Here is a 26070-nt window from a genome sequence, read left to right on the forward strand (position 1 = left end):
TGGCGACGGCGAATTCGACACTAGTACCATCTATTGAAATTTCCACACACTCAAATGTCAAAGGAGTAAACCGGCAAATTTTCATTGTCAGCTTAATAAGGAAAATCTAATACTAATGTATATTAATATATGATTGGATTAGTTTTATTACTAGTCCGCAATACACATACAAAATTGAAAAATTACGTAAGTAAGTACTACTTTCACACTTCACAGAAAAATATCTGTGAGTTTGTTAAATCATTTTATTAATTAAAAAAAATATTCAATGGAAATTATTGAAAAGTGTGTCGAAAGTTTTTCTTTTTCCATAATAATTGCATTTCTATTACAACTACAATTTTATTGATATATTCTTCTATTTATACCTTCGTGATTTGATTTTCCCATTTTCAGTTCCGAAACTAGAATCTACTCGGAATCCGACTTGATTGAGATTATTAATAAGGAAGTTCAGTGCAACGTGAAATTGTAAGCCGAAGTTTTTCGAAAATGTATGAAAAACTTAATCAAAATTATTTTGATAAAAATGAACTACTTTGAACGACATCACTAGATTTCCGAAATCAACCAATGAGAGAGATGTATGATACATTTTTGGTTATCGCGAATTCAAATTACCAATCAGGTCAACTCACAGCAGAGAACTTATTAAGACATCACAAGTGGAGTAATTTAAAAAACACAAAACTTAAAAAAATCATAGCGCTGATAATATGATACTTATTTATTTATGTTTTGCTTAGTTTGGTAGTCTGAACTTCCTCATTAATAAAAAGGGTAACTTGATAATGAATGATTGATTTTCCATATTTTGCACATTGTCGATTAGCTTTTGATTTCTTCAGTACTTTTTAACAAATATTTAAAATACTATAAATGAAAACAGAGAGTAAAAAAGGACGACATTCAAACGTGGGTGATAAAATGCGGAAGCGTGGTTAATGCAAAGTTTTTGCATAAAAATACCTTTATTCTCTCTAAATATTTATATAAGAAAATGGTGACACAGTTATTTTTTTATCAGAGCATTATAGAGGGTATATAAGTCAGCGAAATGAGATTTCGTAACTTCTTGCTTGCATAGCCCCAAAACAAGTAATATTTACTCCAGATATATTTTTTTTAAATATACGAGACCTATGTAAGACCTTTATTGGAATGTGGATATGAAGTATGGAGTCCCGACTTTATTAAATACATCAATTTATTGGAAAAAGTCCAAAGATGTGCTACAAAAATCCCCAAATTACTTAAAAGGATGCCTTACCACGGTCAATTAAAGAACTAGGACTTACACCATCGGAAAAACAACGGAGGAGAGGGGACTTGATAGAAATATATTATAAGATACTTAATAATTATTATGACTGCCCCCTGCATGAGATGTATCAATTCAATCATAACACAAATTTACAGGGTCATAACTGGAAGCTCTATCGTCCCCAATTCCACCTCAATCCCAAGAAAAACTTCCTTTTTAGCAGGATAGTTTCAGACTGGAATAAATTACCAAGTCTAGTTGTCCATTCCATTTCGGTCAGCCAGTTCAAAAACCGTTTGGATCCTTCTTTGAAGGAAGATGAACACAGACAAAAAGCAGTACACGAGATATAGACACATCAACAAAGGCTGCCTGCCTATAATAAATAACAATAATAATATTGAGCTATCCCATTTGCGGATCCCTGGGTCCGAATTCTAATGGGAAGTTGAAATTTATCTTCAATTATATCTACAAAGTAAAATTAAGTTTTCTGTATGAAAAATATAATAATATTAATTTTAATATTTTTAATAGTCACCCATACGGACTAAAACCGTTCTATAATTATCAACCGAGAAGTTAGCTACAGTTTACAACAATACAATGGGCCGTGTGTACTCAGGTCGAGAATTGCAAGTGCAAATCGAAACCGCCCTTCATTTGTTGCTAAACAAAAAACAAAACCAAAGTTCTATCCAATAGAGCTAAAAGGCTTCTTTCAGCGGGAGTGAATTATTGCTCTAAGGTTGGTAAATTCGACCAAGTTATTTTTTGTTCTTCTTTGTTTAGTGGTTTAATTTTTCTAACTATAAGATTCTTTTGTAGTTTTCATGAAAAATCAAAAATAATATTTGAATTTAAGAAAAAAAAAATACTTTTCACATAACAAAAAATAAATAACCAATAAAAACTTTTAATTGTGGGTCGGCTCTTTTCACCACCATGATGTCGATAATACCTGTAGATGATTAACTCTTTCGCTGCTGAATTTGGGGAGCGCAGCTGTAACGCCCGTGCGGGGTTTATTTCAGAATTAATATTTTTAACAAAATAAATTCTTACCTTTATTTAAAACGCTCGATTTTTTTATATGTTGTGGATCATGACACATTACACATTTTAAGTCAGTATTATTATCACAAAATCACTGAACATTATTTAAAAAAAAAAAAAACTCAAAGTTTTAAGGTCCCCATACACATCAAAATAATGTATAGTCTGTTTCGTTTTTTTTTGTGTGACACTTGCAAAAAAATAAAAAAATTTAGAAAAAGAAAAGGTTCAAAAAATTCTTCAAAAAGTTTTTACCACTTAACATATTTTATTGTTATTTGGAACAGTATAAATTTTAGTATCTTGACATCGTATGATATTCCTCAAAATATGGTGCAACACATAATGGAACGTTGCAATCCACGCACATAAACCTAGTTTCTTTGCGGATTTTTTTTGGACGTCTTTGGGATTGTGAACAAACATGACAACATCTTTATGGTTTTTTTTTTGCTGGTGTCTCAGGAATTGGTTTTGGGAAATGTCTACCGGTCAGTCTTAATGTATGATCCGATGATTTGCATTGCTGTTCCTAATTGAAAATCTGCTAATGAAGGTTTTTTTCCGGTAACTGTCAACTATGCGGCGTGAGAATTTGATAATATCATGTCAATAAAATGAAACACTATTTTTTATACCTCTTTGTGGTCTTTCTTAAACATCCAACAGAACTCAGCAACATGTCTGTTCTATCTACAGGTCCCATGTTGACGATAACTATAAAGACGAAGACTATAAAGTCTAAAACAACTCTGGGCTTTATAATTGGTTGTTTTGTCTTCCAATCCAATTTTCCCGATGCGCCTATTGAATCGTCGTGCATTGTAGAGAGCATGTGGACTTCCCTCTTGTCTTGCCATTTGAGGGCCATCGTGGTGTCAGAGTGCATGGGGATGACACTTCACCTTTTTTTAGCTTCTCAAAAGTAGGAAGCCACCTCCTATTCTTCCGTACAGTACCACACGAGTTCGTTCCATTGCCATGCAATACTTGGAACAATAATGGACTCGTGTACCAATTGTCCATCCAAACGGAGTGCCCTTTATTAAAAAAGTCGGTCATGAAAGTGGTAACCACTGATCCCGATTTTCCAACATTAAGTTTATCGTAAATCTCTATATTTTCACCAATATATGTAATAAAATCTAAAATATAGTCAGTTTCAACATCGCAAAATACAAAAAATTTAACACCAAAACGGTTTCTTTTTGACGGAATGTATTGTTTAAAACTTAGTCTCCCTTTAAATAACACGAGACTTTCGTCAACACACAAATTTTGAAAAGGCTCCAACGTGGATTTGAATTTATTTTTAACGTGCTCTATGACTGGTCTTATTTTATAAAGTTTGTCTTCTTTATTTGCTTCTGCATTGTTACAAAAATGTAACATGCTACTTATTAAAAAAATATGTGTCCCGTGGTATTACTTGAGAAAATATTGGAGTAACTAGGCCAGCACGGGTTGACCAATATTCACTCGAAGAAAGTTTTCTACTTTGTACCATCAATATGGTTAAACCAAAAAATAAATACATCTTGTCAGTTGTAACATTCTTCCATTTAAGAATTCTGGAATGAGGTCTGATATTAGCAGTTTTCATAACATCGTCATAATATATATTATTTTGTGTTGCTATTTTCTCCATCAAATCGTTCGATAAAAAATGCAAAAATATGTCAGGTTCACTGCAATCTTCGTTAAATGGAACTTTAACACCAGAATCTGCAGTGCTGAATTCGTGAACCTCGGGAAAATGGGGACCGCCTGGACCCCCACCGCAGGAGGTGTATGTGATGATGTCTGAGTTATGTTTTCTGATGTGCTTGTCGATGGATGAGGAGATAAAACTGTAGGTACTTCAAATTCAAAAATAACAGATTCGTCTTCAGAAGGTAAATCTAAATCAGAATCATCGCTATGGCCTTATTCTGAATCACTGTTTTTTTTTTTTTTTTTTTTAAATTTATTTGGAAGTTCAACAAGAATACATATAATACATACATTTTTCAAGTGAGCATAACTAACGTTCTTTACATATATTCTCAATTACAGAACTTCAACATCTTTCATAAATTATATAAAATAAGAGTGTAAATTCAATTTAAGTAATGGTAAAGATTAAGTTTAGTGAAATGTAAAAATAAAGAAAGTTTTTTTTTTTTTTTTTTAAAGAAAAGAAAAGAGAAATTAAAAACATATAAGATATAATAAAAAAAGACTAAAATTAATTTACATACACAAAACTAAGGATTAGGCATTTGATCTAAGATACATAGTAATGTTTTTTTTATAACTATTTGCTCTATCATGATAAATGTCAATGTTAACTTTTTTTTCCATTTTGTTACAGAGTCTTAACATACTTGCAAGAGGGTTAAAATGTGCCATATTGTTTGTAAAAATTGGAAGGTAAAATGTATTAGGTGATCTAAGGCGCCTACGGGGAACGTACAATGACACACTTTGAACACAAAACATTGAATCAACATTATTGTGAATTATATTATACAAGTACATCATATCTATAATTTGTCTCCTAGTTTCTAACTTTTCAATTTGAAAATACTCCAAGCGCTCTTCATAACATTGAAGTATTCTGCCCATGTTACACTTAAACGACAAAGAACGAAGAAATTTTTTCTGTACAGTTTCAATTATATTTTTATAAATCACATAATGAGGTGACCAAACAATACTTCCAAATTCCAACTTACTACGTACAAGAGAATTATACAAACAAATTATTGATGCTGCATTTCTAAATGGCTTGGATATTCTGTGTATGAAGCCCAGCATTTGTAAAGATTTCTCTTTAACAATATTGAAATGATTGGAAAAAGTTAAACGTGAGTCAAATGTGATTCCAAGATCTCGGATTGTGCTTACTGAGTTGAGGTCAATATTATTAATGCTATAAGTAAAACAGTTTTGAGTTCTTTTTCTTGTAAACGTTATTTGATAGCATTTTTTTAACATTAAGGTGCATATCATTCAGTTTACACCATTCACTTAAGGAATCAAGATCTTTTTGAAGCATTGCGTGATCATCTGTTGATTCAATTTTACGAAATATTTTCAAGTCATCAGCATAGAAAAGATAATTACACTCTAAGAGGGAGCCAAGATCGTTTATAAAAATTAAAAATAATAATGGTCCAAGATTAGAGCCCTGCGGCACACCAGATGTTACAGTTAAAGGTGATGATTCAAATTTATTTATGCATACAATTTGGGTTCTGTTTTTCAAATAAGATATCATCCAATTTAGAAGATCGCCATGTATACCGATTGCTTCCAACTTTTGTATCAATATATGGTGGTTAACTTTATCAAAGGCCTTCTGGAAATCTGTATACACAGCATCCACCTGACATTTTTTATTAAATGATGAACAAATATAGTCACAATATTCCAGAAGGTTAGAATTAATAGATCTTTTAGGAAGAAAACCGTGTTGTTTGGGACAAATTAATGGCTTAACATATTCCAGAACAACTTTATAGATTAACGATTCAAAAACTTTGGCAAAACATGAAAGAATACAAATAGGTCTGTAATTCGTGACAGACGATTTATCCCCAGATTTATGGATGGGGGTCACATTAGCAATCTTCCACAGATCAGGAAAAATACATTCATTAAGAGATTTATTAAATATCATGTACAATGGTTTGCTTAATTCATTACTGCAGTTTTTTAAAAACATACTTGGTATCTGGTCAGGCCCTGGACCCTTATTAATATCCAATTTTTTTAGAGAAATTTTGATTACATCTTCGTTAATTTTTAAATCAGATAGGTTAAATTGGTAGTATCTATCATTTGATACTTTGGATGTATTTGATACATTCTGAACAATGTTTGATTTACTGAAAACAGAGGCAAAATAATTCGAGAACATTTCAGCTACGGCAATTCCATCACTGGCGCGTTCATTTTCATATATCATAACTTTTGGAATACAGTTAGTAGCACGCTGTGTTTTAGAAAATGACCAGAATACCTTCATATTGTCTACTAAGCCTTCCTCAACAGATTTAATATAAGTTCTATAGCATTTCTTTTGCAAAGCTTTGGATCTTTTTCTTAGGATGGAGAATGCCTCATAATCCAGTGGATTATTGTATTTTTTCGCCCTCGTCCGCATTTTATGTTTTTCTTTTAAAACCTTAATTAATGGTTTACTAAACCATTGTGGATAATTACAATTTGATTTACTATTTTTAAATGGGGCATGTCTATTTATTATTTCCCATAAAATGTTGTAGAAAATCAAGACCATATCATTTGTATTATGTTCTCCAAACTTCATCTTCCAGTCTTCAGATGATATGTCTTGACGGCAGAGTTCGTAATTACATTTTTTAAAGTTGTATTTGAAAGTTTCGCAATTTTCATTCAATAATTGAGTATTCTCAATTTCAAATGAAATTTCGATTGCTGGATGATGCTGATCAATTGCTACAAGACCGTCGACTGGAAAAACTTTTAAATTATTTTTATCAGAGAAAACTAGATCCAATATTCGACCATTATGATTGCATTGATAATTAAATTGATAAACGTTACAGATACATGCAAAGTCAACCAAAATTAATGATTTTGGGCTAGTATAATTTGTAGGACAGAGAAAATTATTATTACCTGAAGCATCTGATACCCATTTAATTTCAGGTATGTTAAAATCGCCCAGAATGATGCATTGTGAATTATAAAGTTCATTATTTCATCATCTCTCCCTAACAAATTTTTATCTCCAGAATGAGCCATTATAAACTAACTTCAAATAATAACTCCACAATAAAAAAGTCAAGGATGTTATAATAAAACCACTAAAAATTAGTACGTAACACAATATTCAGTCCAGCAAAATATAATAACAAGACATTTAAGTTTGTAAGTGAAAATTCTTGATGGAAGTTCATTGTAATTTATTATATAAATAAAACACGAGTGATACTTTAATCCACAAATTTGGAATATCCAGTTGCGGATATTCCAAATTTGTGGATTAAAGTATCACTCGTGTTTTATTTATATAATAATAACAAGAGATTCATATAACCATATCAAAGATGAAATCCGAATATCCGTTTGAATGTTTATGTAACAGAAATAATAAAAAATTCAATAACAATAACGCAAATCACCAGTCCGGGTAATTAAGTTGGTTGAAAGGGAACCGATGTTTACTTTATCCCAAGTGTTAATCGTGTAGGCAAATAGGTACGTACATTATTATTGAAACAGAGTATACGCGGCGACACGTCAAGTGCGTACTGTAGGAATTTTAGACTGTGGTCCCGAAAACTGATTAGAAAGAATGTTTATAATAATACCATGTCTCCTAAAAAAATCCCGTGTGTAGAGAAAAGATGGATCTATCGAATGACGTAAAAAAAGTTTGAAATAAGTGTTTATAGAGGCCACTACAAGGAAGATAATATTGAAAACGGCTATGTTCGGGATCCGCAGTTGCGGCACGGCGCCGCGTATCGGCTATGCTCGGGACCCGCAGTGAAAGGATTAAGTTAATGAAATAAAACAAATTTTAGAATGTTTTCAATTTTATTTTTTTAAAAACATGCGTTATATTTTTAAAACTCTAAATTTGTTCAATAATGCCCTCTTGTCCTTTACCCAAAAAGTAGTTTAACTTATAATAAAAATATGTTTAAAATTATAATATTGCATTTTGATAATCGAGCAAAACTGAAATATAGGATGACTCGGACTCAAGAAATAAGATCTTTAAAAATCAATCAGTATTGGATAAATTTAGAAATAAAGAAAACTTGGAATGATCGGGTGTATAAAAAATTAGTCAATAAGCGGAATAGTTTATGATACAAGTTTACACATCATTTTATCTATGAGAACAGCGGATGTGACCAATAAGTTCATATGGCATTTATGTTTAAATCATTTCAAGTGATAACAAATGCAACTATATAAATCGAGAGGTAAATGTTTCTATGCATCTTACATACAAATATACAAAAGAATGTTCAGATTTAATACAAATACAATATTTAGTGCAACGGCAATATAACCGCAATGATTTACAATTTAGAGTCAGCCTTAAGCAAAGGCACAAGTTTTTGAGTGAGCATTATGTTTCCCGTGATCTTCAGTTTTCCCTTCATGAATGCCACTTGAGGGTTCAGTTTCCCAAGAGCGAGGTCGACCATATCACTATCGGAAACTGTCAGAGTTGTGTCGGTCTTCACATCCTTAGGCGCTCCTTCGTACACCGCTGGAGTTTTCATATCTAAAGCTGGTAGAAAAAAAAAAACTATCAACACACAATATGTACAATAGAAGATTGAAATATTTCTGAAAAGACAAATAAAATTATCTAAAAATCAACATATTCAGAAACAATAAAATTCTTAGGCATTCTTATATCAAATTGCGATTAGTATGTACAGCAGGGCCTCGATGGTTCGAACCCCAGCTGATCCGAACGACTGCCCTACCCCTGCGCAATTGACATTTCTCGGCAGTAACTCGCAGTAGCACGCAGTCAGTACCATGTCATGTATTTTAGGTGCTACGCGTTTTGTCGAGTGATTAATAGCATTATACTTGAATAATATAATTGTTTTCATGGTTAACCTAATGGTGTACAGGACACAGCATTAGCATTCCAATACCAGCATACCTCGATCATCAGTTATAGGAAGGTAAAGTGAGCAATATTATGTTTCAGGTACCAGTCCAGGAACAATGAAATGTTGCAGGGTAAAACCACGGAGGCCATCACAATTTATATATTTTACTCACCTTCTCAAGCCATCCCGAATTAATTAGTATTGCAATTAAGATTATGGATCAATTTAAAGTTCTGTTGTTGTAATCAGAGAAACAAGAATTTATCAATCTCATTCTAACGAACCAGGTTTATATTAAATTTACAACGCGACTTACTCCATTGTTTGACTTGTTTCCCATCTGAAGTAATATTGTATAAGAAGACGCCGTTAACAGACTTGGCTTTCTCGGGTTGAGTTTTGACTCCTTCCTGAATTCTGATGAAGACGGCATCGCTGCTCAGATTGGAGGCGGAGACGGGGTTGGCGCGGATAGGCATGTTTGTCACACTGTTTAGATCCACAAAGGCACCTGAAACATTTTGGTACTCCATTATTACTGACATTCTTTACAATATTCGTTAACTATCACGTACGTATATGGTACAGAATATAGATCAATCAACATTTTCAATACATATTTAGATAATTTTAGAATAAAACGATTGACTAAAGTTTTTTGTATTAATGATAGTTTTTATTGTTAATGATAGAATAAAATTATTAATGCATGTTAAGTATGAAACAATCGAAGCAATATAGAAGAACCTGTTGACGAGTTGTATGCTTACAACTCAGCAAGACTTTAATTTTAAGACTATTGTGTAAATATTTTTGAAAAATATTTTTTTTTTTTTTTTAAATTTAAAAAAACTGTTAATGTGTTACTGACAGAATGTTTTCAAACAAAATATTCTAGTGTGCCTACTAACACAAACAAAATTTGTATGTTTACTTGGTTCACCGACAGGCAACCGACATTAAAATAGCATTATTAAACATTCATAGTTCCGTGATAATTTCATTGAATTTATGCAAAATCAATCATTATTTATCTTCTTTCAATCCATCACGGCGCATGAGCTATCTATTTGATTGATTTATTAAATCTTAATTAATGTAAAATATATACAACAAAAATGCTAAGACCGTATTTTGAAAACAAAAAATAAGATTCATCATTTGGAGACTTTGACTATTTGAAAAATGTATATTTTTATGGTGACAGCAGATTGATATATACAATACATATGTGTATTTTTATAGACAAATGCATATTAATTTTTTAGGTACCACAAGTGAGATTTCTCGCGCATGGTACAGTGTAACATGAACATTGGTGTTTTATTGCTTATTTAACACACTGCCTAAAATGAATAGAGACCATTCCACTTTCGATTCTGCGTGATGTCCTCTAGCAAAACTCGTTATTATTATGGATAACTTGTATGGCGCCATTTTGTAATATAATACCTCAAGGGCACTTTACATAGTGATTCTATAGATAAATAAATTTAATTGAAGCTTTTAAATTTGTAATTGAATTAAAACCATTTATTTTGTTATCACATGCTACGGATTTCTTCAAATGATTTAGAGAACAAGTGGGTTTTAAGTTTTTTCAGAAACATAACTTCACTTTCACAGCCTCGCACCTCTGCTGGGAGAGCATTCCATGCCGTAGGGCCTGCGATCCCAAATGCGCGTTTACTGAATTTAGTGAGCTGTTTGCGTAGAGGAATAATAACTTTTTCTCTCGCCGTAGACATAGCTGATCTAAGCGTAAGACGCCTGTTAGCTAGTTCATCTGGAATGCATAGTTCCCTTAAATATTCCGGAGCAGAGTTGTGCAGTGATTTAAACATAAGCCAACAGAGTTTGTATTCCACCCGCTGTGGAAAACGTAGCCAGTGTAATTCCCAAAGTAGTGGAGTGATATGACTGAACTTAAAGATTCCGAAAATAAGTCTCGCTGCAGCATTCAATACAGACTGTAGCCGAGTCGTTTTGTTCATTGGTAGACCTGCGTAGTTACCATTACAATAATCGACTCTAGTCACTACAAAATTAATTGACGGGCGACGGGAGGCATCAATCGGCAAATTTTTGCGTTTGCATTTAATTTGGCTCAGCTGGTAGAAGCATGAACTTATAGTTCAACTAATTTGAGCGTCAAGAGAAAGGTCAGAATTAAGTAAGACTCCCAGTAGTTTGACGTCCTTGATGACAGTATTTTTCTTTCCCAAAAGCATTCCAAAATCTGTTGAATTTGTCTGACATTTAAATGGTTAAATAACCCAGCAATAACTAAGATAATAAATTGATTGAGAAAAAATGCATTTTTATTAGAGCTGTTTTTGCAATTCTTCCCTTACTTTCATACAATTGTATGTGGGAAATTGCATCAGAACACCAATTGCAAAACATTTCAATATTTTTTAGATAGACAGGATTACTTTTTTTGCACCAAAACAAGCCAGGAAGCCCAATTACAGTGGTGAATTACAGCGCAGAAAGCCCAGGCTTGAGAATTTGTGTGTTCTTACCGGGAATCAAACCCGGAACAATCACCATGGAGGCCACCATATTTTATTTATTTTTTAATTTTAATCGTCAATCTTGTGAAGAATCGTATCGGACCCTCACGCACAGTAGTAAATAAACTAACCATTGCAATACATGGAGAATTTTTTGTTATTAAAACTGATAAGGAAAAATGTATTAAGAAATCTCAAACACAAGATAACGTGATTACATTAAACATTTAAATTTGCAATGCAGACAAGAAAATGTACAAACGTTAATATTTAACAAAAAATATACCTGTAAGAAGTAAATTGAAGTTAACAAAATTATGGTTATGTTTTACTAGCACACACCCAAAATGTACTGCACAATCAGAGTTGCCTTATAAATAAAGATTATACAAAATGTGTGAATTCAAGCAACCGGCACAAAGGTCGAAGTGTAATCTATTCAAATTTGCGACTGGAAGCCAAAATACTGAACGAGTCGCATACGAATTCTCACACTATCAATCCCTGTCAAGAGTGTCAATGTCAATGTGACAGAAGAGCAAAGTCTAAAAGAATGTCATACCAACTTGACAAAACTAGAAAAATAAAACCGGGGATACTTGTTACCTGCCAAACATAATAAAAAAAAAACAAAACTAAATCTTTTGGAAAGGTTATTATGGAACACAACATAAATTTTAATGATATCCATTTTTTTTATTTTCAAACATTCAGTTTACAGATTACGAGAGTATATTTTTTCTGTACATAGAACTCAGCTTGTATGTATATAATATGTTGTATGTACGAGTATAATTTAACGGCCTCCGTGGTGTAGTGGTCAAGACGCTTGACTCACAGACGGAAGGTTCCTCCGGGTTCGATTCCCGGTGAGAACACAAAAATTAAATGTGATTTTTCTCAAGCCTGGGTGTTCTGTGATGCAATTCACCACTGTAATTGGGCATCCTGGCCTGTTGTGGTGCAAAAATAAAATAAAAATATTAAAAAAATAAAAATAATATTTATTTAAAAAATAACAATACTAAACTCTACTATACTCGTATATTATTACTAACATTAAGATAAATTTAATATCGTTGCATAAGCAGTTAAACATGTAAAATCAGAACAATTTGAAAAGATAAGATAATACAATCAAAGAGCTACTATATTTAAGTAAAAAATAATAAAACAAATTTATTTGTAGATTAATTATTAGTTTTGAGTCTTTACAAAATACATGTTATCAATTAAGATATTGACCAATCATAATAATATATCCTACTTTTAATTTATATGAGTTAGTAAAACATCTCATTTCTGAACAAATAAATAATTAACAAGATGTACTTTGATCATAAATATATTATTGACGTCGTTTAAAAATAATATTAAAGATGGTTAATAAAAATTCATAAAACGATAGGCCATAGTTTTAGTATTGCTTGAATATAAATTAACATCTAGCTTCCAATAAATTTTTCTTTATATTTTTTTTAAAATATCGTTTACATTTTCCATAATTTATTGACATAATTTTTATGCCACATTCCAGTTTAAACAGATTTATTTGCACATTTAATAGAACAAAAATTATAACACTTGTATTAATTTATTAATTTTTGAAAAACAACAGGCCAGGGGGGCAATCACAGTGGTGAATCACAGAACAGAATACCCAGATCACGTTTAATTATATTTACTGGGTATTGAACCCGGAACTTTTCATATGTGAATCAAGTGTCTTAGCCATTACACCATGGAGGCCACCAAAATAGGCAATTTAACAAATATTAGAAAATCATAAAAAAAAACAATTTAACACAAACTTCAGCACGTATTAACCAATGATAAGAGAATTATGGAAGATTTTGCTTGCCGTCAATGGACCAATGGGTAGAACTGATCGAGAATAAACGGAAGAAAACCTCTGACACCACACGCGGAGTTATTTCAGAAATACACTTTAAAAAATCATAGAGCTGATAATACGATATATAAAAATTTTAAAAAATCATTTTTGCCTTAGTTTAATAGTCTATTCAAAAATATTTTAAAAACCACTGAACTTCCTCATTAGATGCCCGGAGAGATGAACAACTTTGTGGCATTTATAAAAATCCATCTTTCTTTTTTGTACTTTACCTCCCCATCTTCAACTTTCGTACAGTGCTCTTATTTTATTTTCACTCTGTACCTTTTGTTTTTTCTCTGTGCACCTATTTGTTTATTTACATAATTTCTTTTGTTTTTCCTAAGAAAACGTATTTTTTAAATTCAGATTTTCCTAAACGGCAGGTCTAAATAATGAAATAGAATCTTACCATCTACCACGATAGTCCCGGTCTCCTTCACAACTGTACGGAAGTGGACCCTGTTTCCCTCCAGCCACATTTCAGTGCTGAGGGTCTCCCCCGGCAGGACAGGCTTGACGAAGCGGGCCTTCAGCCTCTTCAGGCGCTGGGAGTCGTTGTTCGCGTAGCGAAGCAGGATGTGGCGGACAGAAAACCCGAGGCTGCACAGCCCGTGCAGGATCGGCCGCTTGTAGCCGGCAATAAGCGCCATATTAGGATCGATGTGGAGGGGGTTTATGTCGCCAGAGAGTCTAATAATTGGATGAAATCGGTTTTAGATATTATAAAGAATTCTCTTTGACTCGACTGACTGAACGGAAGACTTGTGACGTTTCTTCATGATGTAGAATTGAAGCATATTTGATAAATATTTTACTAGAAATACGTACAATATATTTTTGAGCTTAAAATACACTTTCATTAATTGTAATATAAATGCAATTCCAGGGAAAAAAACCTCAATTTATTCAAAATAAACAGTAATAATTAAAAATCACTTTTTTAGCTATCCATAATCATAGTTTCCGTTTTCGCTTGGTATTTAGTATTAGCATTTTGTATTAATGTAAAATGCCCAATGGGTAACAATCAAAAACTAAAATAAAATCACCACTCTTCAAGATGTCTGCTAAAAAAACCCTAATGGTCACAGTATGTAAAATCAAATATTTGTACTTCAAAATCTTGATGAGTGTGGAAACCTTGCATACCTATAAAGAGCCGCTTGATCTTCCGAGGTCTTTTGTTCCACTACCGCGTCAGCCTTCCGTTTAGGGACAGGTTCACACTGAATGGCCTTCTGTGAGGTACGTGGTCCTCCGTACCCTCCAGCGCCCACAATAAACACACTCATCTGACATTTGACGAACACATTACCGTTGGAATCTGATAACTCGTCTAAAACAAACATTGTCAAGTAAGATGATAAATTAACAAAAATTTTTTTTCATGTATCAGGCCCTATATTACATAAGAAAGGTAACTGATATATGTCGATAAAAATAACAGAAATTTTCTATCCCATAACTATAATTTACCTATATAATACAGAAAATTCCAACATAGTCGCATTCATGTATCAATAAAACTTCCTTTAAACATTTTAATTAGAATATCATCAAATATTAGTACATAGCTCATCTTTTCATTGTAATACAGGTCTAGGGGTAAGCTTTTTATTTTGTTAAAATATAAATACATATTTTAAACAGCAAACTAATCTTTTTTGTACATAAATCCATTGATTATGTCTTGCACTGACAGAAAATTGTTGAATAGTTTTTACATTTTATTCATATTCATTTAATTTTTCTCCTCTCTAGACCACTCGGAGCGAGTTGAAAGTCCTTTTCAGGGCTATTGAGGTTGACTCGCAGTCGTGCCTCTACCTTCCGACTTTGTGTTTTGACTCTGTTTGGGAGGATGGCTTCCCGTTTACGCTGGGAAGTCTGACTGCTATAGACGCGGGTGACGAACCGTCTCACAGATGACAATGACAATAGATGAAAATAATATATACACCTGAGCATAGTTGGAAAGAAAAACGAATAATTATGTAAATGTAACACTCACTTCCAATGATAGCGACAATTCCAGAGCCCTTATCCAGAACATCGACAACATGACTCCTGGATGTAATTTTGCTGCCGCTCTGTGGGATGGGACCGACAATTTCTAGGTATTCTTCTCCGTGTAGTAACTAAAACAGAAATTATACAAATATAAGGAGGATACTGTGTTGAGAAATATGATTACTATTAGATATGCAGTCATACAATAAATTAACAACTTCCTTACATTTGAGAAGTCAGCTTCTTTTCCCGGTGGAAGGGCACTCGCCACGATATTACTCGTCATACACTGCATCACTCCCGGCAATATGAAGAATGTCGGGAATGGTTTGAACTCTTCGTGGTTCTCATACAAATATTGCAAATCTGATTCATTTTTCACCGTGGCACCGACTAAATTCAATGACAAACAAATAAATATTAACATAATAGATTCAACATAAACTCTCAAAAAGGCTTTCCATCTCTATTGTAGTATTTGTTGAACTCGATAAACTCCGTATGTCTATTTATTTCATTTTATAATTTTTTTAGTACCGTATTTTTTTTTCTACTTCTGTATCCATAGTAAATATAAATGTGAATTCTATAATCTATCTATTCTATCTTATTTCTTTTATACCTTGTACTACATATTATCTTATACCATCTATTTTTTTGTTAAAGACTATGATTTCCACAGTAAAAATTAAAATAAAAAAACAAACCATTACGCCGATTCTCAGTAAGAGTAGGCAGAGAGGATAGAATCCCACATCACTCTATCTTTGCATACAGATCTCGCTTCCTCTACATTCATACATTTTCTCATGCACGCACGCTGATTATTCTGACTTTTAAAATGTCCATCTTCAAGTATTTGTTGGATTTGGTCATGCCATGTCTTTCTCAGTCATCCTTTATTTCTGCAGCCATCAAAATTCGCATTGTAAATATTTTTAGCCGTTCTTTCGCTATCCATTCGCTCTACATGTCCAAATCAACCCAGAGCTCCTTTCTTGATTATGTCGATAATGCTTATCTCAGCCTTACATAATGTACGGATCTCAACATTTGTGCATCTATTGTACATACTTTTACCACACATTCGCCTGAGAGATCTCATTTTGACAGCATTCAGCCTACTTTCATCCCTGTTTTTCCAAGTCCATTCTTCGCTCCCAAACATCAGGGTCGGGACCAGGCCTCCATTGTGAACTGCTAATTTTGCCTCTTGCGACTAACATTTATTTGCCAAGGTTGATTTGAGTGCACCGTTCACTCTGTTCCCGGCACTCACCCTCCTTTCAATATCTTTCTCAGCCATTCCATCCCTGGTAAACATACTTACCAGATACACAAATTTCTCTACTTGTTTTAGTATAACCCCATTCACAGTGATTTCACATTTAGTCATACTTTCATTTCTTTCAAAAACCATCACATTTGATTTATCGACATTCATCAGCAAATCGCTTCCCTTTCATACATCGTAGACCTTTGTTACCAATGTTTAATATTTTGAAAGATTAAAAGACACATAGGTTTACCTCATGAGGCAGATAATTAGGAAACCAATGTTTTACGAATACAAGCATTCAATCAGTAAATAAAATATTATCCGTAAGTTTGTAGACAGGCTGGATTTCCTCCCTAGGGATATGTCATTGGCTGGTTTAAGTGGCCACATTCACCAGACTTCCATATTCCCTTCTCAAAAATGTTTTCCCTCTCTGTTGCAACAAATTTAGATCTAAATAACTCCCTAGGTAGGAAATCCACCTTATTTACAAACCATTTAAGACGGGATTTAAGATGTTAACAAGGACTTAAGATGTTTAATAAATTGCCAAAAGAGATTAGGGATGCTGGGTCTATCGCATCGGCAATGATTTTTGTTTAAAACAAACATCCATATAGGTAGATAGTGTCATCGGAAAGCGTATGGATTTTATAACAATGCTTTGTTTTTTAAATTGTTTTTGTAAACATATTGTTTATTAGTTAAGGTATAACTAGGTGTTCAAAATTTATTTGTCATTTTATTGTTATATTTACAATAAACAAAGATCAAAAGATAATATTATTTTATTATAAATCATAAATGTGGACACCTAAGAGTAACAATTCTCTAGAGAAGCCCTTAAGTTCAATTGCATTAAACAAAGGAGTTCCAAATTTTTGGTTTGGTTTTAGTTCGTTTTTTTGTTTAACAACAAACATGTAATGGACGGTTTCTGTTTGCGCTTGCAATTCTCAGCACAAGTACCGAATGGTTTTTCTTCATATAGGCGACTCTATTAAGTTATTACTCTAAGGTGGACACCATATATTATTACATCTGGGACCAGCTAATATGGAATAAGTGATTAAATAAATAATCCGTACTTTGTGATTTCATTGGTGTAATAATGTGAAAAGTAACTTACTCCCTAAGGCGTATACAATGTAATCATTAGAAGTGAATGAGAACTCTTCCCCTTCGGGAGTTTTAGTTCCATCTTTCAAGGCCTAAAACATAAATTAAAATAATTCACTTTATCAAAATAGGTTTTAAATGACAAATATGGTGGTTGTCGTGGGAATATTTTACCTGTAAATTAGTCATGAGATCACCAGTGGCCTCTTCGATAGAACCGAGTCTAGAGGCTTTACTCATATCCACAACTTTGAACCAATTATCTCGCACTTTTTCAGGAGTCACATCTTCACCTATAGAATTCCTGCAAACAGTTTCAAGCATTACACATCACGACGCAATCGAAATTGAATTTCAGATAAAAATAAACAAGTGAATACATTAAGTATTAAGGTATCCAATATAGTAATTAAGTAAAGTTATACAGTTAAAGGGTCATATAATAAACTTCAAGATTTCCAAACGGAAAGAGTGTTTTTATTCTAGCCAATTAAACATACAGTCCACATTCTAAAAGCATTTATGAAAGTAACGGCTGAATCACTGACCTGAAATGTGTCCCTTGTCCCCTGACCATGTGGATCTTAGCTGCCCATCCAACTGCTGTATCGATTATGGCTCCTGTCTCCGAACAACTTTCGTGGCACATATAAGCCTACAAATTTGATTACATAACATAACATGCGCATGTTTTTCATAATACAGTGCCTTCAAAACAGAATACATAAAAAAGGACAATTATAAAATTGCACAAATCCCTCTTATAATCGCAATTTTCTTATTTTTATTCACTGCATTATACACTTACTCAGTTTGATATTGAAAATCACTATCATCATTCCCTTTTCACACCTAATGGTGCATAGGGTACTGCATTGATACACCAATCGCAGCGTATCTTAATTTTTAAAAAAATGAAGGTAAGATGATCAGTCTTATGCTTCAGGTGCCAGTCCAGGGACTGTGAAATAATCTAGTGTAAAAACATAGTTCAAAATTAAATTTCGTGTTGACCATGTCGGGAATCGAACCCGAGACCTCTTGCGTGGTAGGCAAATGCGCTGACCACTACACCACGAGGCTGACATTGAACAGTAAGACTAAGTAGAAAGAGGTGGGTAACTTAGTTTCTTATCCAATAAGCCCTAAACGTTTATTTTTATTAAAACTTCAAGCACTAACTTTGTGATTTATGTACTATGTATTTTAATTATCTTACTTTGTTTGTATAATATAATGCTGATAGATTTTCATTTGGAGCACAGCTGTTCCTGTATATCATTATTATATTTTTATGATAAACAAACTAATATTTCACTGGGCTTATGAAAAAGAGCAACAGATATTATTTTCTTATGTGCTAATGGGGATTTAATTATTTATACTCACAACAACAGGAGCTATCAGCTCTGGTCTAAGTTCTTGGAATAGATCTGGTGGCAAGATATCTTCCGTGAGTCTGGAGGCCGCTGTCGGCACGACCACATTGCAATGGATGTTGTTTTTTCGTCCTTCTATTACGATAGTGTTGGCCAAACCAACGAGACCAAGTTTAGCGGCACTTGAAAATATAAGATGATTTGAAATACATAATAAATAAACACAAATTTGAATTGTTAACAATTTAAACACTCTTCTGACACAATAAAATCAGTTGGTAATCACAACCAGATTGAAATCATTCAACAGGATAAACAAACATAAGTTTGGTATATAGGATCATTAGTTAGTTAGACTTACCTATAATTAGCTTGGCCAAAGTTTCCATAAACTCCGGAATTACTAGCTGTCATAATAATCCTGCCATAATTTTGCTTCTTAAAAGCAGGCCAAGCTGCTTGCGTTGTTTTGAAGCTTCCTTTTAAATGTACAGCGTGAATAAGATCCCAATCCTAAACAAACAAACAAAATTGTTGGTATGCAGACAGAATTCTATACAATTTTATTTTTTTATTAATTTATTTATTTACATACATAAGTTTACTGTACATTATTTGAGACTAAAGTCCCAGCTCTATGGGACTAAAAGTCCTGTGTTGAGATTTGATTGATATGAATTGATAGAAAATTAAATAACGAGATTAGTAATACAGAATTTACACTTTTTCTAACAAAATAAATCTTTACAAAGTATAATCATTGATAAGAAAATGAAATAAAGAGGTGATTTATCATAAATATGGCATGTATGTTACATAATGAGTCAAAATATTAATATAATTCAGGGTATAAATTATACATGAACAGGTCAATGTATTAGTAAGCGAAAGAAAATTACCTGGTCAGAAATGCGAGCAAAACTTTTGTCTCTAAGAATTCCAGCATTGTTCACTAAAATATCTACTCTACCGAAATTGTCCAATGCAGTTTGAATAATCTTTTCTCCCTCAACGACGGAATTGTAATCAGCCACGGCAATACCACCTGAAAAGTTTTTATTTAAGTTGGCTGTTGCTTGAACTCCCCAAATAGGGCAAAACTTAGGTTTATTGAAGCCCAAAATAAAGAAAGCAACTCTCATTTTACGATAAATAATATTAATTTCACAGTTCAGTTTTTAAATTTAATGAGAAAAATTGGTTTCCAGTGCCACTCTAGGGAAATAGAAATTAACAATGCAAATCATTTAAACAAAAGTAGAGTCCAAAGGGTAGAAATAATTTTATTTCCGGATACAATATTTTCTTGCAATGTGTACAGAAATTAAATTGAAAAATACCATGAACAGTCTACAGAATTCCAACAAGAAATAAATATGCAACACGTTTTAGTGTCTTTTCATGTTATTTCATAGAGAAGTTTCAATTTTTATGGTCAGAAATGTTTAGATCGGTCAGTGGGAATTCCTTTTTAAAAACCAAGTGAATTTACATGCAAATTTTCTATAAAGCGATTCTTCGAATCTTATAGGATTCTAAATGACTTGTTCCATCAATTTCTTTTATATATCACCATACAAGATAATAAGATATGGATTTCCTCAATAAACTTATAACACATTTACCTAAAGTTCAGCAAAATCCATATCATTTTAACTTACTGATACAATGCATACATTATTTTTAAAACAATATGAATGATAAATAACTCTAAATTGTGAAAAAAATATAGATAAACTTTTATGACTCTTAGAGGTCAAGTAATAACACCAATACAATATAAATTATTTTAGTATTATTCTGTATAAGCGGTTAAGAAATTTCTATTTGAATCAAAACAAGTTAGTAAATAAACACAAAGAAAGAAAAACAAACTACCATTAAAAAGATGAAACAAAATTTCTCAAGAGATAAGCAGAGGAGAAATCAAACATTTATATTTAATAGCTTATCTTATTATTATTAAATAATTTTAATAATAATTAATCATGTAGCAGATTCCATGATAGCAAAAACACAATTAATTAAAAACTTTTGGTTTAGCATTGAAAATTTACATTGGTGAAAAAAATCTAAAACTAAAAATTACATAAACATGTATGTTTAATTTGTTCTCATTTAACTATGGTTTTCTAACAATAATTATTGCGGTTCCGTGTGAATGTTCAGTGTCATTTTTTATTTTAGTTGTCCGTTTTGCCTCAAGAAGTAAGAGCCCGATCAATCTGGCAGTACCTTGGGCGTAACAATACTGTTCAAATATTATATTCAAAATTTCAAGTTTGGGTTTTGTAAAAATAATTTCTACCAATGTCAACCGCTTTTTATATAGTCTCCCCTGTAAAATGGCGATCGTATTTATTATCACATCCATTTACAGTTTTAATATACAAATCCGAAATTAGAAATAAGAAAACATATGCATCGTTTCCTGCATATAATATTTGGTGGAGCGAGAAGGAATATTTCAAGTGGGTGAATCGATATTCATACATTGTCAATTTTCATAAAAAATGTACTTCAAAACTCTATGCACAAATAAGAGAAGATGGCCGTATTTGATTTATTTTTATGATTCCATGTTAGACCTTTAAATTTAATCATATTAATCATTAATAATAATAAAAAATACCTTTGTCTTTGATTTCTTGTACAACAGCATCGGCGGCTGATGAGGATTTCCCATCACCGTGACGTCCCCCGCCTAAATCGTTGACGACCACTTTAGCCCCGCGGGCCCCAAACAGCAGGGCGTAAGCCCTCCCTAACCCTGCCCCAGCTCCCGTCACCACAGCAACACGGCCATGAAAGTTGATCTCCGACATCTTAGATTACTGAAATAATTAGAATAATTTGTACATTTATTTATAGACATTTGAATTGCGACTGAAAATCATTTTGAGAAGAGAATAGAGAAATTTGGGCAGCTTTTAAAATCTTTTAAATTATTATGTTAAGGAAGTATAAAACTTATTGCAACAGCGAGGGAAAACATTTTTGAGAAGGTGGGGTAATTACTAAAACTAGGTAACTTCAAAATCAGCATTTGTGAGTTACCCGCTAAAAACACATTTTTGTATCCTCCTCCACGAATGCTACAAATAAACGAGTCGTTATTCATTACAATCATGATTATTTGAATGCATGACTTGTCAATTTGTAGCATTCATGGAGTAGGATCCAAAAATGTGTTTTAGCGAACTTACAAATGCTGATTGTAAAGTTACCAGTTGTAGTAATTACCCTGTGATATGGATGTCTAGGCATTTGCAGGGCTTATGATCGGTCATTGGCTGTAATATTCACCATTTAGCCTTTGTTTAAACATTGACATTTCCTCAACTCTTCCATATCTGTTAACTTTTGTTGATTAAAAGAGCTGATATCTTTATTGATGCGGGTAAAATTCATCTGCTGAGTTAGCTCTGTAAATGCCTAGACTTCCATATTCCTTTCTCAAAAATGGAATTGTAAATGTAAAATAATTTTAATAAAATAAATAAAAAACAACTTTGTTTTTAACCACTTTTTTAAATATTTTATCTACCGACCGGTTTCAAAGCTCCACAAGCTTCTTTATTGACACTTGGTACACTTAACTAATGAATTCTATCCTATTTTATTTTTACAGTGGTAACTAAATATTACATTAAAAGAAAAACATGACAAAAACACTTGACTTATTAGCTTATTATTGTATCAACAATATAATATTTAGTTATCACTGTAAAAATAAAATAGGATAGAATTCATTAGTTAAGTTGTTTTATATTAATTTTATTATAGTTAAAGTTAGTGCTTCAAATGTAAATTTTATTTTGTAAAATAATTTTATTAAATGTTGCCATTTATTTATGAAGTTTGAACTTTATACTAGAAAATGGGTGGAAATTGTAGTAGAGCGGTATTCCGCAGTACTAGAACGAGACTACAATCATATTATTTTCTATTTTAAAATGTGTGTACTTAGTTATTAAATTGGTTTATTCAGCATTATGTTTTTTATCACCCTTGTCCCACTAGGAGACAAATGTTATGAAGATACAATAGGACAAAAAAAAGTACCTATAGCAAACAATCAAATATTTTAAAATACATTCTCACTCACAAATAAATTGTTTAACTTAAACACAAGTCTTGTCATCGAGAATAATTCTGTGGATAGTACATAAAATAAAGATAATGTATCAAGCATGAGTTGGCAAGAAATTCGAGTCAAAGTTCAGGTCAGTGCGGTGTTTATTTATACACTTTCCAGAATACAAATTGTATTTACAGGCAACAATAAGTAAATTACGGTGAATTTACGTTTTTAAATTATTATACTTAAATTACTTAAAGTATTTTTTTTTTATAAATTATTTCTTAAATTAAACCTAACAATTATCGTAAATTTGAAATAAAACAATTCAAAAGCATTTTTTTTGCTATGGGAAAAATAATTACTTTTATTTATCCATTTACAATTTTGTATTATTTTTTTTATACAGAATACACTGGGGTGTCCCGTGCCGAGGTAAACATTTTACCATAAGTATAATGAAACATGCCTTAAATTAGTTATTTAACATAGTTGACATAATAATAAAATAAAAACGTAATTAATCTAAATAACCTTATTATAACATAGTAAACATAATAAGCAAAATAAACTAAAATAATCATAAAAAACATAATAAATTCATTTAGACTTGTAGAATAAATTTCATAATCAGGAAACAAATTTTTGCCTGTTTAGCTTGATCCACTCATCGATCCGTGCGCAACCCACCTCCACTATCCATTTCTGCATTTTATATTGTGAGTACTTACTAATTGTTCTTTTGGACAATGGAAGTAGATTGTACACTTTAACCGAGTAGTAGGCCAATCCTCTTTGACCGAAAGTTGTGTTAATTTTTAATTATTTTTGAAGCATCAGAGTTATGGAAGGTAGAGAATAATGTTTGTGTGCGCCAGTAACAGAGCTTTTACATAAAGTTGTTTTACAGATGTAACATTAAGATTTACGAATCTACCAAGGGAGCTATGTAACTTGTAAACAAAGTACACACATAATTTCATTTGAGACAGTACAATAATGCTTATCGTATTATATTTAAGTACTATCGATATTCCGGTGCATCTGAAATGTTCGCATGTCGTCAAAGGAGGCCTGTATGCATCAGACTCCAAGGTTGACTTTCTTGTGTTCCTCCCTCAGTGCAACCTAATCCGATATTATCAATTTGTTCATATTTTCATACAACTATTGTTTTATATTTTTGTTAAAATACGATGCGTTTTCTTTTCTATTTTATTTGAACCCTAGAGGCTTGCACTCATTGTCTCGGGGTTTGCAAGAAATATTTATTCCATTCTTATTTATTGCAAACTATATAGTTTAGAAAATACTAAAATGAGACGGATTTATGGTGTACTGCAACTATCGTAAATAAGTGAAAATTCTAGATAGAATCAAGTACATAATCGAGTAAAAGTAAACCGGTTTACATGGAAAAATAACATTAAAAATATTATATGATCAGAATAATAATAATGTCTACTCACTTTGCACAAAAATAAAACGGTATATTCAACACAAAACACTACAAATCTTTAAAAAATAGTTTTCCTTATTTAAGAAAATAGGACAATGAAAACGTAACTATCCCGAACTAATGTTATCGAAAAATTGCGGAGTTAAGTTTTAATCAGCTCTCAAACGTCAAAAAAGTCAACAGTCAACAAGAAAGCGAGATAAAATTGAAATCCAAAGGTCAGCCAATAGTAAATTTTACAAATTTAGTAAAAAAAAATAACTGTCATGGTAACACAAGTAAGTGACACCTGACAAAAACTAGTGACGTGCCTACAGAAATATAAATAATCGAATTATCTGTCATTACTGTTTTTGTATAAATACGTCGAATTTTATAATAAAGATGTCTCGAAAATGTCGCGAAAGCGATGAAACCCTCCACTTTTATTTCTAGATTACAATGAACTTCCACCAAGAATTTTCACGAACAAACTTGAATGATTTAAAAATAATTCAATATAAAGTTTATATTTGAAGCACTAACTTTGTGGTTATTCATTATAATAAAATTAATTGAACAACGTTGTTTTTAACCACTAATTTTTATTTTCTACTGACCGGTTTCAAAGCAAACAAGCTTCTTCGTCAAGGTTTACGTAACTAATGAATTTATTCCTTTTTTATTTTTATCATGTTCACTAAATACTACACGTGGACCCAATAAATCATGTTGTTTTTTCCTTACACGGGTGGTAGTTTGATATCATTATTTTTGAAGTTAGACAGAAGAGGACTAAAAGAAATATTTTTTTATTTGGTTATCAATTATTGTCTTCTTATTATGAATCACTTTTTTAATTTCTAAGATTTCTAAGTTGTCTCGTGTAAGTAAAAAACTACTTGATTTATTGGGTCCACGTGTATGATAAAAAAAATTAATCAATTCATTAGTTACGTAAACCTTGACGAAGAAGCTTGTTTGCTTTGAAACAGGTAGGTGGAAAATAAAAATTAGTGGTTAAAAACAAAGTTGTTTTATTTATTTTATTAAAAATAATTCAATTAAACTATTTTGATTTTCGTGAACTTGCAGCCACTAAGTGGTATTATTTTTTGCCAACAGCAGCAATCTTTGGTAAAAACTGTCATCAAGTCATCAAGTGGAACCGGCTAGCTCAGGTCAACCGGCTTTGCTCTGACTTTGGCTGAAAGCTGGGTCACATACTGCATTTCCTACCTACTTCATAATTTACCATGCGTCAGATTCACAATTTTTCGACCTCCATTGTTAGCGGTTTGTCGGGAATCCATGTTTGAATTACAATATGGTTCTTACATTAGAGGACGCACAGGGAGCACCTAACATAAATCTTATAAAATATTATTTCTTACATCAAGTCAGAAGCCAAATA

The 26070-nt window shown here is 32.1% G+C and overlaps 1 protein-coding gene and 1 long non-coding RNA gene across 4 annotated transcripts; one reads left to right on the forward strand and one right to left on the reverse strand.

Annotated features, from left to right (window-relative positions):
* The first annotated feature begins 45 nt into the window (after window positions 1-45).
* On the forward strand, window positions 46-9252 carry LOC148281635 (uncharacterized). The gene is made up of 2 exons (XR_015822314.1): window positions 46-186; window positions 9036-9252. It is a non-coding gene; the product is annotated as an uncharacterized LOC148281635 (long non-coding RNA).
* LOC148281636 (peroxisomal multifunctional enzyme type 2-like) lies at window positions 7873-24986 on the reverse strand. 3 transcript variants are annotated; one of them, XM_088226397.1, is made up of 14 exons: window positions 24688-24986; window positions 21770-21971; window positions 20037-20182; window positions 19499-19650; window positions 19148-19319; window positions 18307-18413; window positions 17933-18062; window positions 17769-17850; window positions 15587-15753; window positions 15362-15488; window positions 14500-14686; window positions 13760-14040; window positions 9254-9448; window positions 7873-8600 (listed from the first exon to the last, which is right to left on the reverse strand). In XM_088226397.1, exons 2-14 carry the CDS (start codon window positions 21960-21962, stop codon window positions 8386-8388), a joined length of 2154 nt encoding a protein of 717 aa, XP_088082523.1. In that variant the 5' UTR covers window positions 21963-21971; window positions 24688-24986; the 3' UTR covers window positions 7873-8385. The 3 variants fall into 3 exon arrangements, with proteins under 3 accessions (XP_088082523.1, XP_088082524.1, XP_088082525.1); XM_088226398.1 differs by lacking the exon at window positions 24688-24986 and adding an exon at window positions 22689-22736; XM_088226399.1 differs by lacking the exons at window positions 13760-14040; window positions 14500-14686; window positions 15362-15488; ... (7 more) ...; window positions 21770-21971; window positions 24688-24986 and adding an exon at window positions 11740-12001.
* Between the last annotated feature and the right edge of the window lie 1084 nt (window positions 24987-26070).

Source organism: Micrasema longulum, unplaced genomic scaffold (assembly GCF_059751315.1).
Source record: "Micrasema longulum isolate JH-2025_06_02 unplaced genomic scaffold, ASM5975131v1 h1tg000429l, whole genome shotgun sequence".
Lineage (NCBI taxonomy): Eukaryota > Metazoa > Arthropoda > Insecta > Trichoptera > Brachycentridae > Micrasema > Micrasema longulum.

What these genes read in the sequence shown, in the direction of transcription:
- LOC148281636 (XM_088226397.1), bottom strand. Translation starts at nt 21,962, where the DNA reads ATGTCGGAGATCAACTTTCATGGCCGTGTTGCTGTGGTGACGGGAGCT. An exon ending in ACAAGAAATCAAAGACAAAG is followed by an intron (nt 20,183 to 21,769) that starts GTATTTTTTATT and finishes AAAACTTTTCAG; the next exon opens with GTGGTATTGCCGTGGCTGAT. An exon ending in TTTGGCCAAGCTAATTATAG is followed by an intron (nt 19,320 to 19,498) that starts GTAAGTCTAACT and finishes TATATTTTCAAG; the next exon opens with TGCCGCTAAACTTGGTCTCG.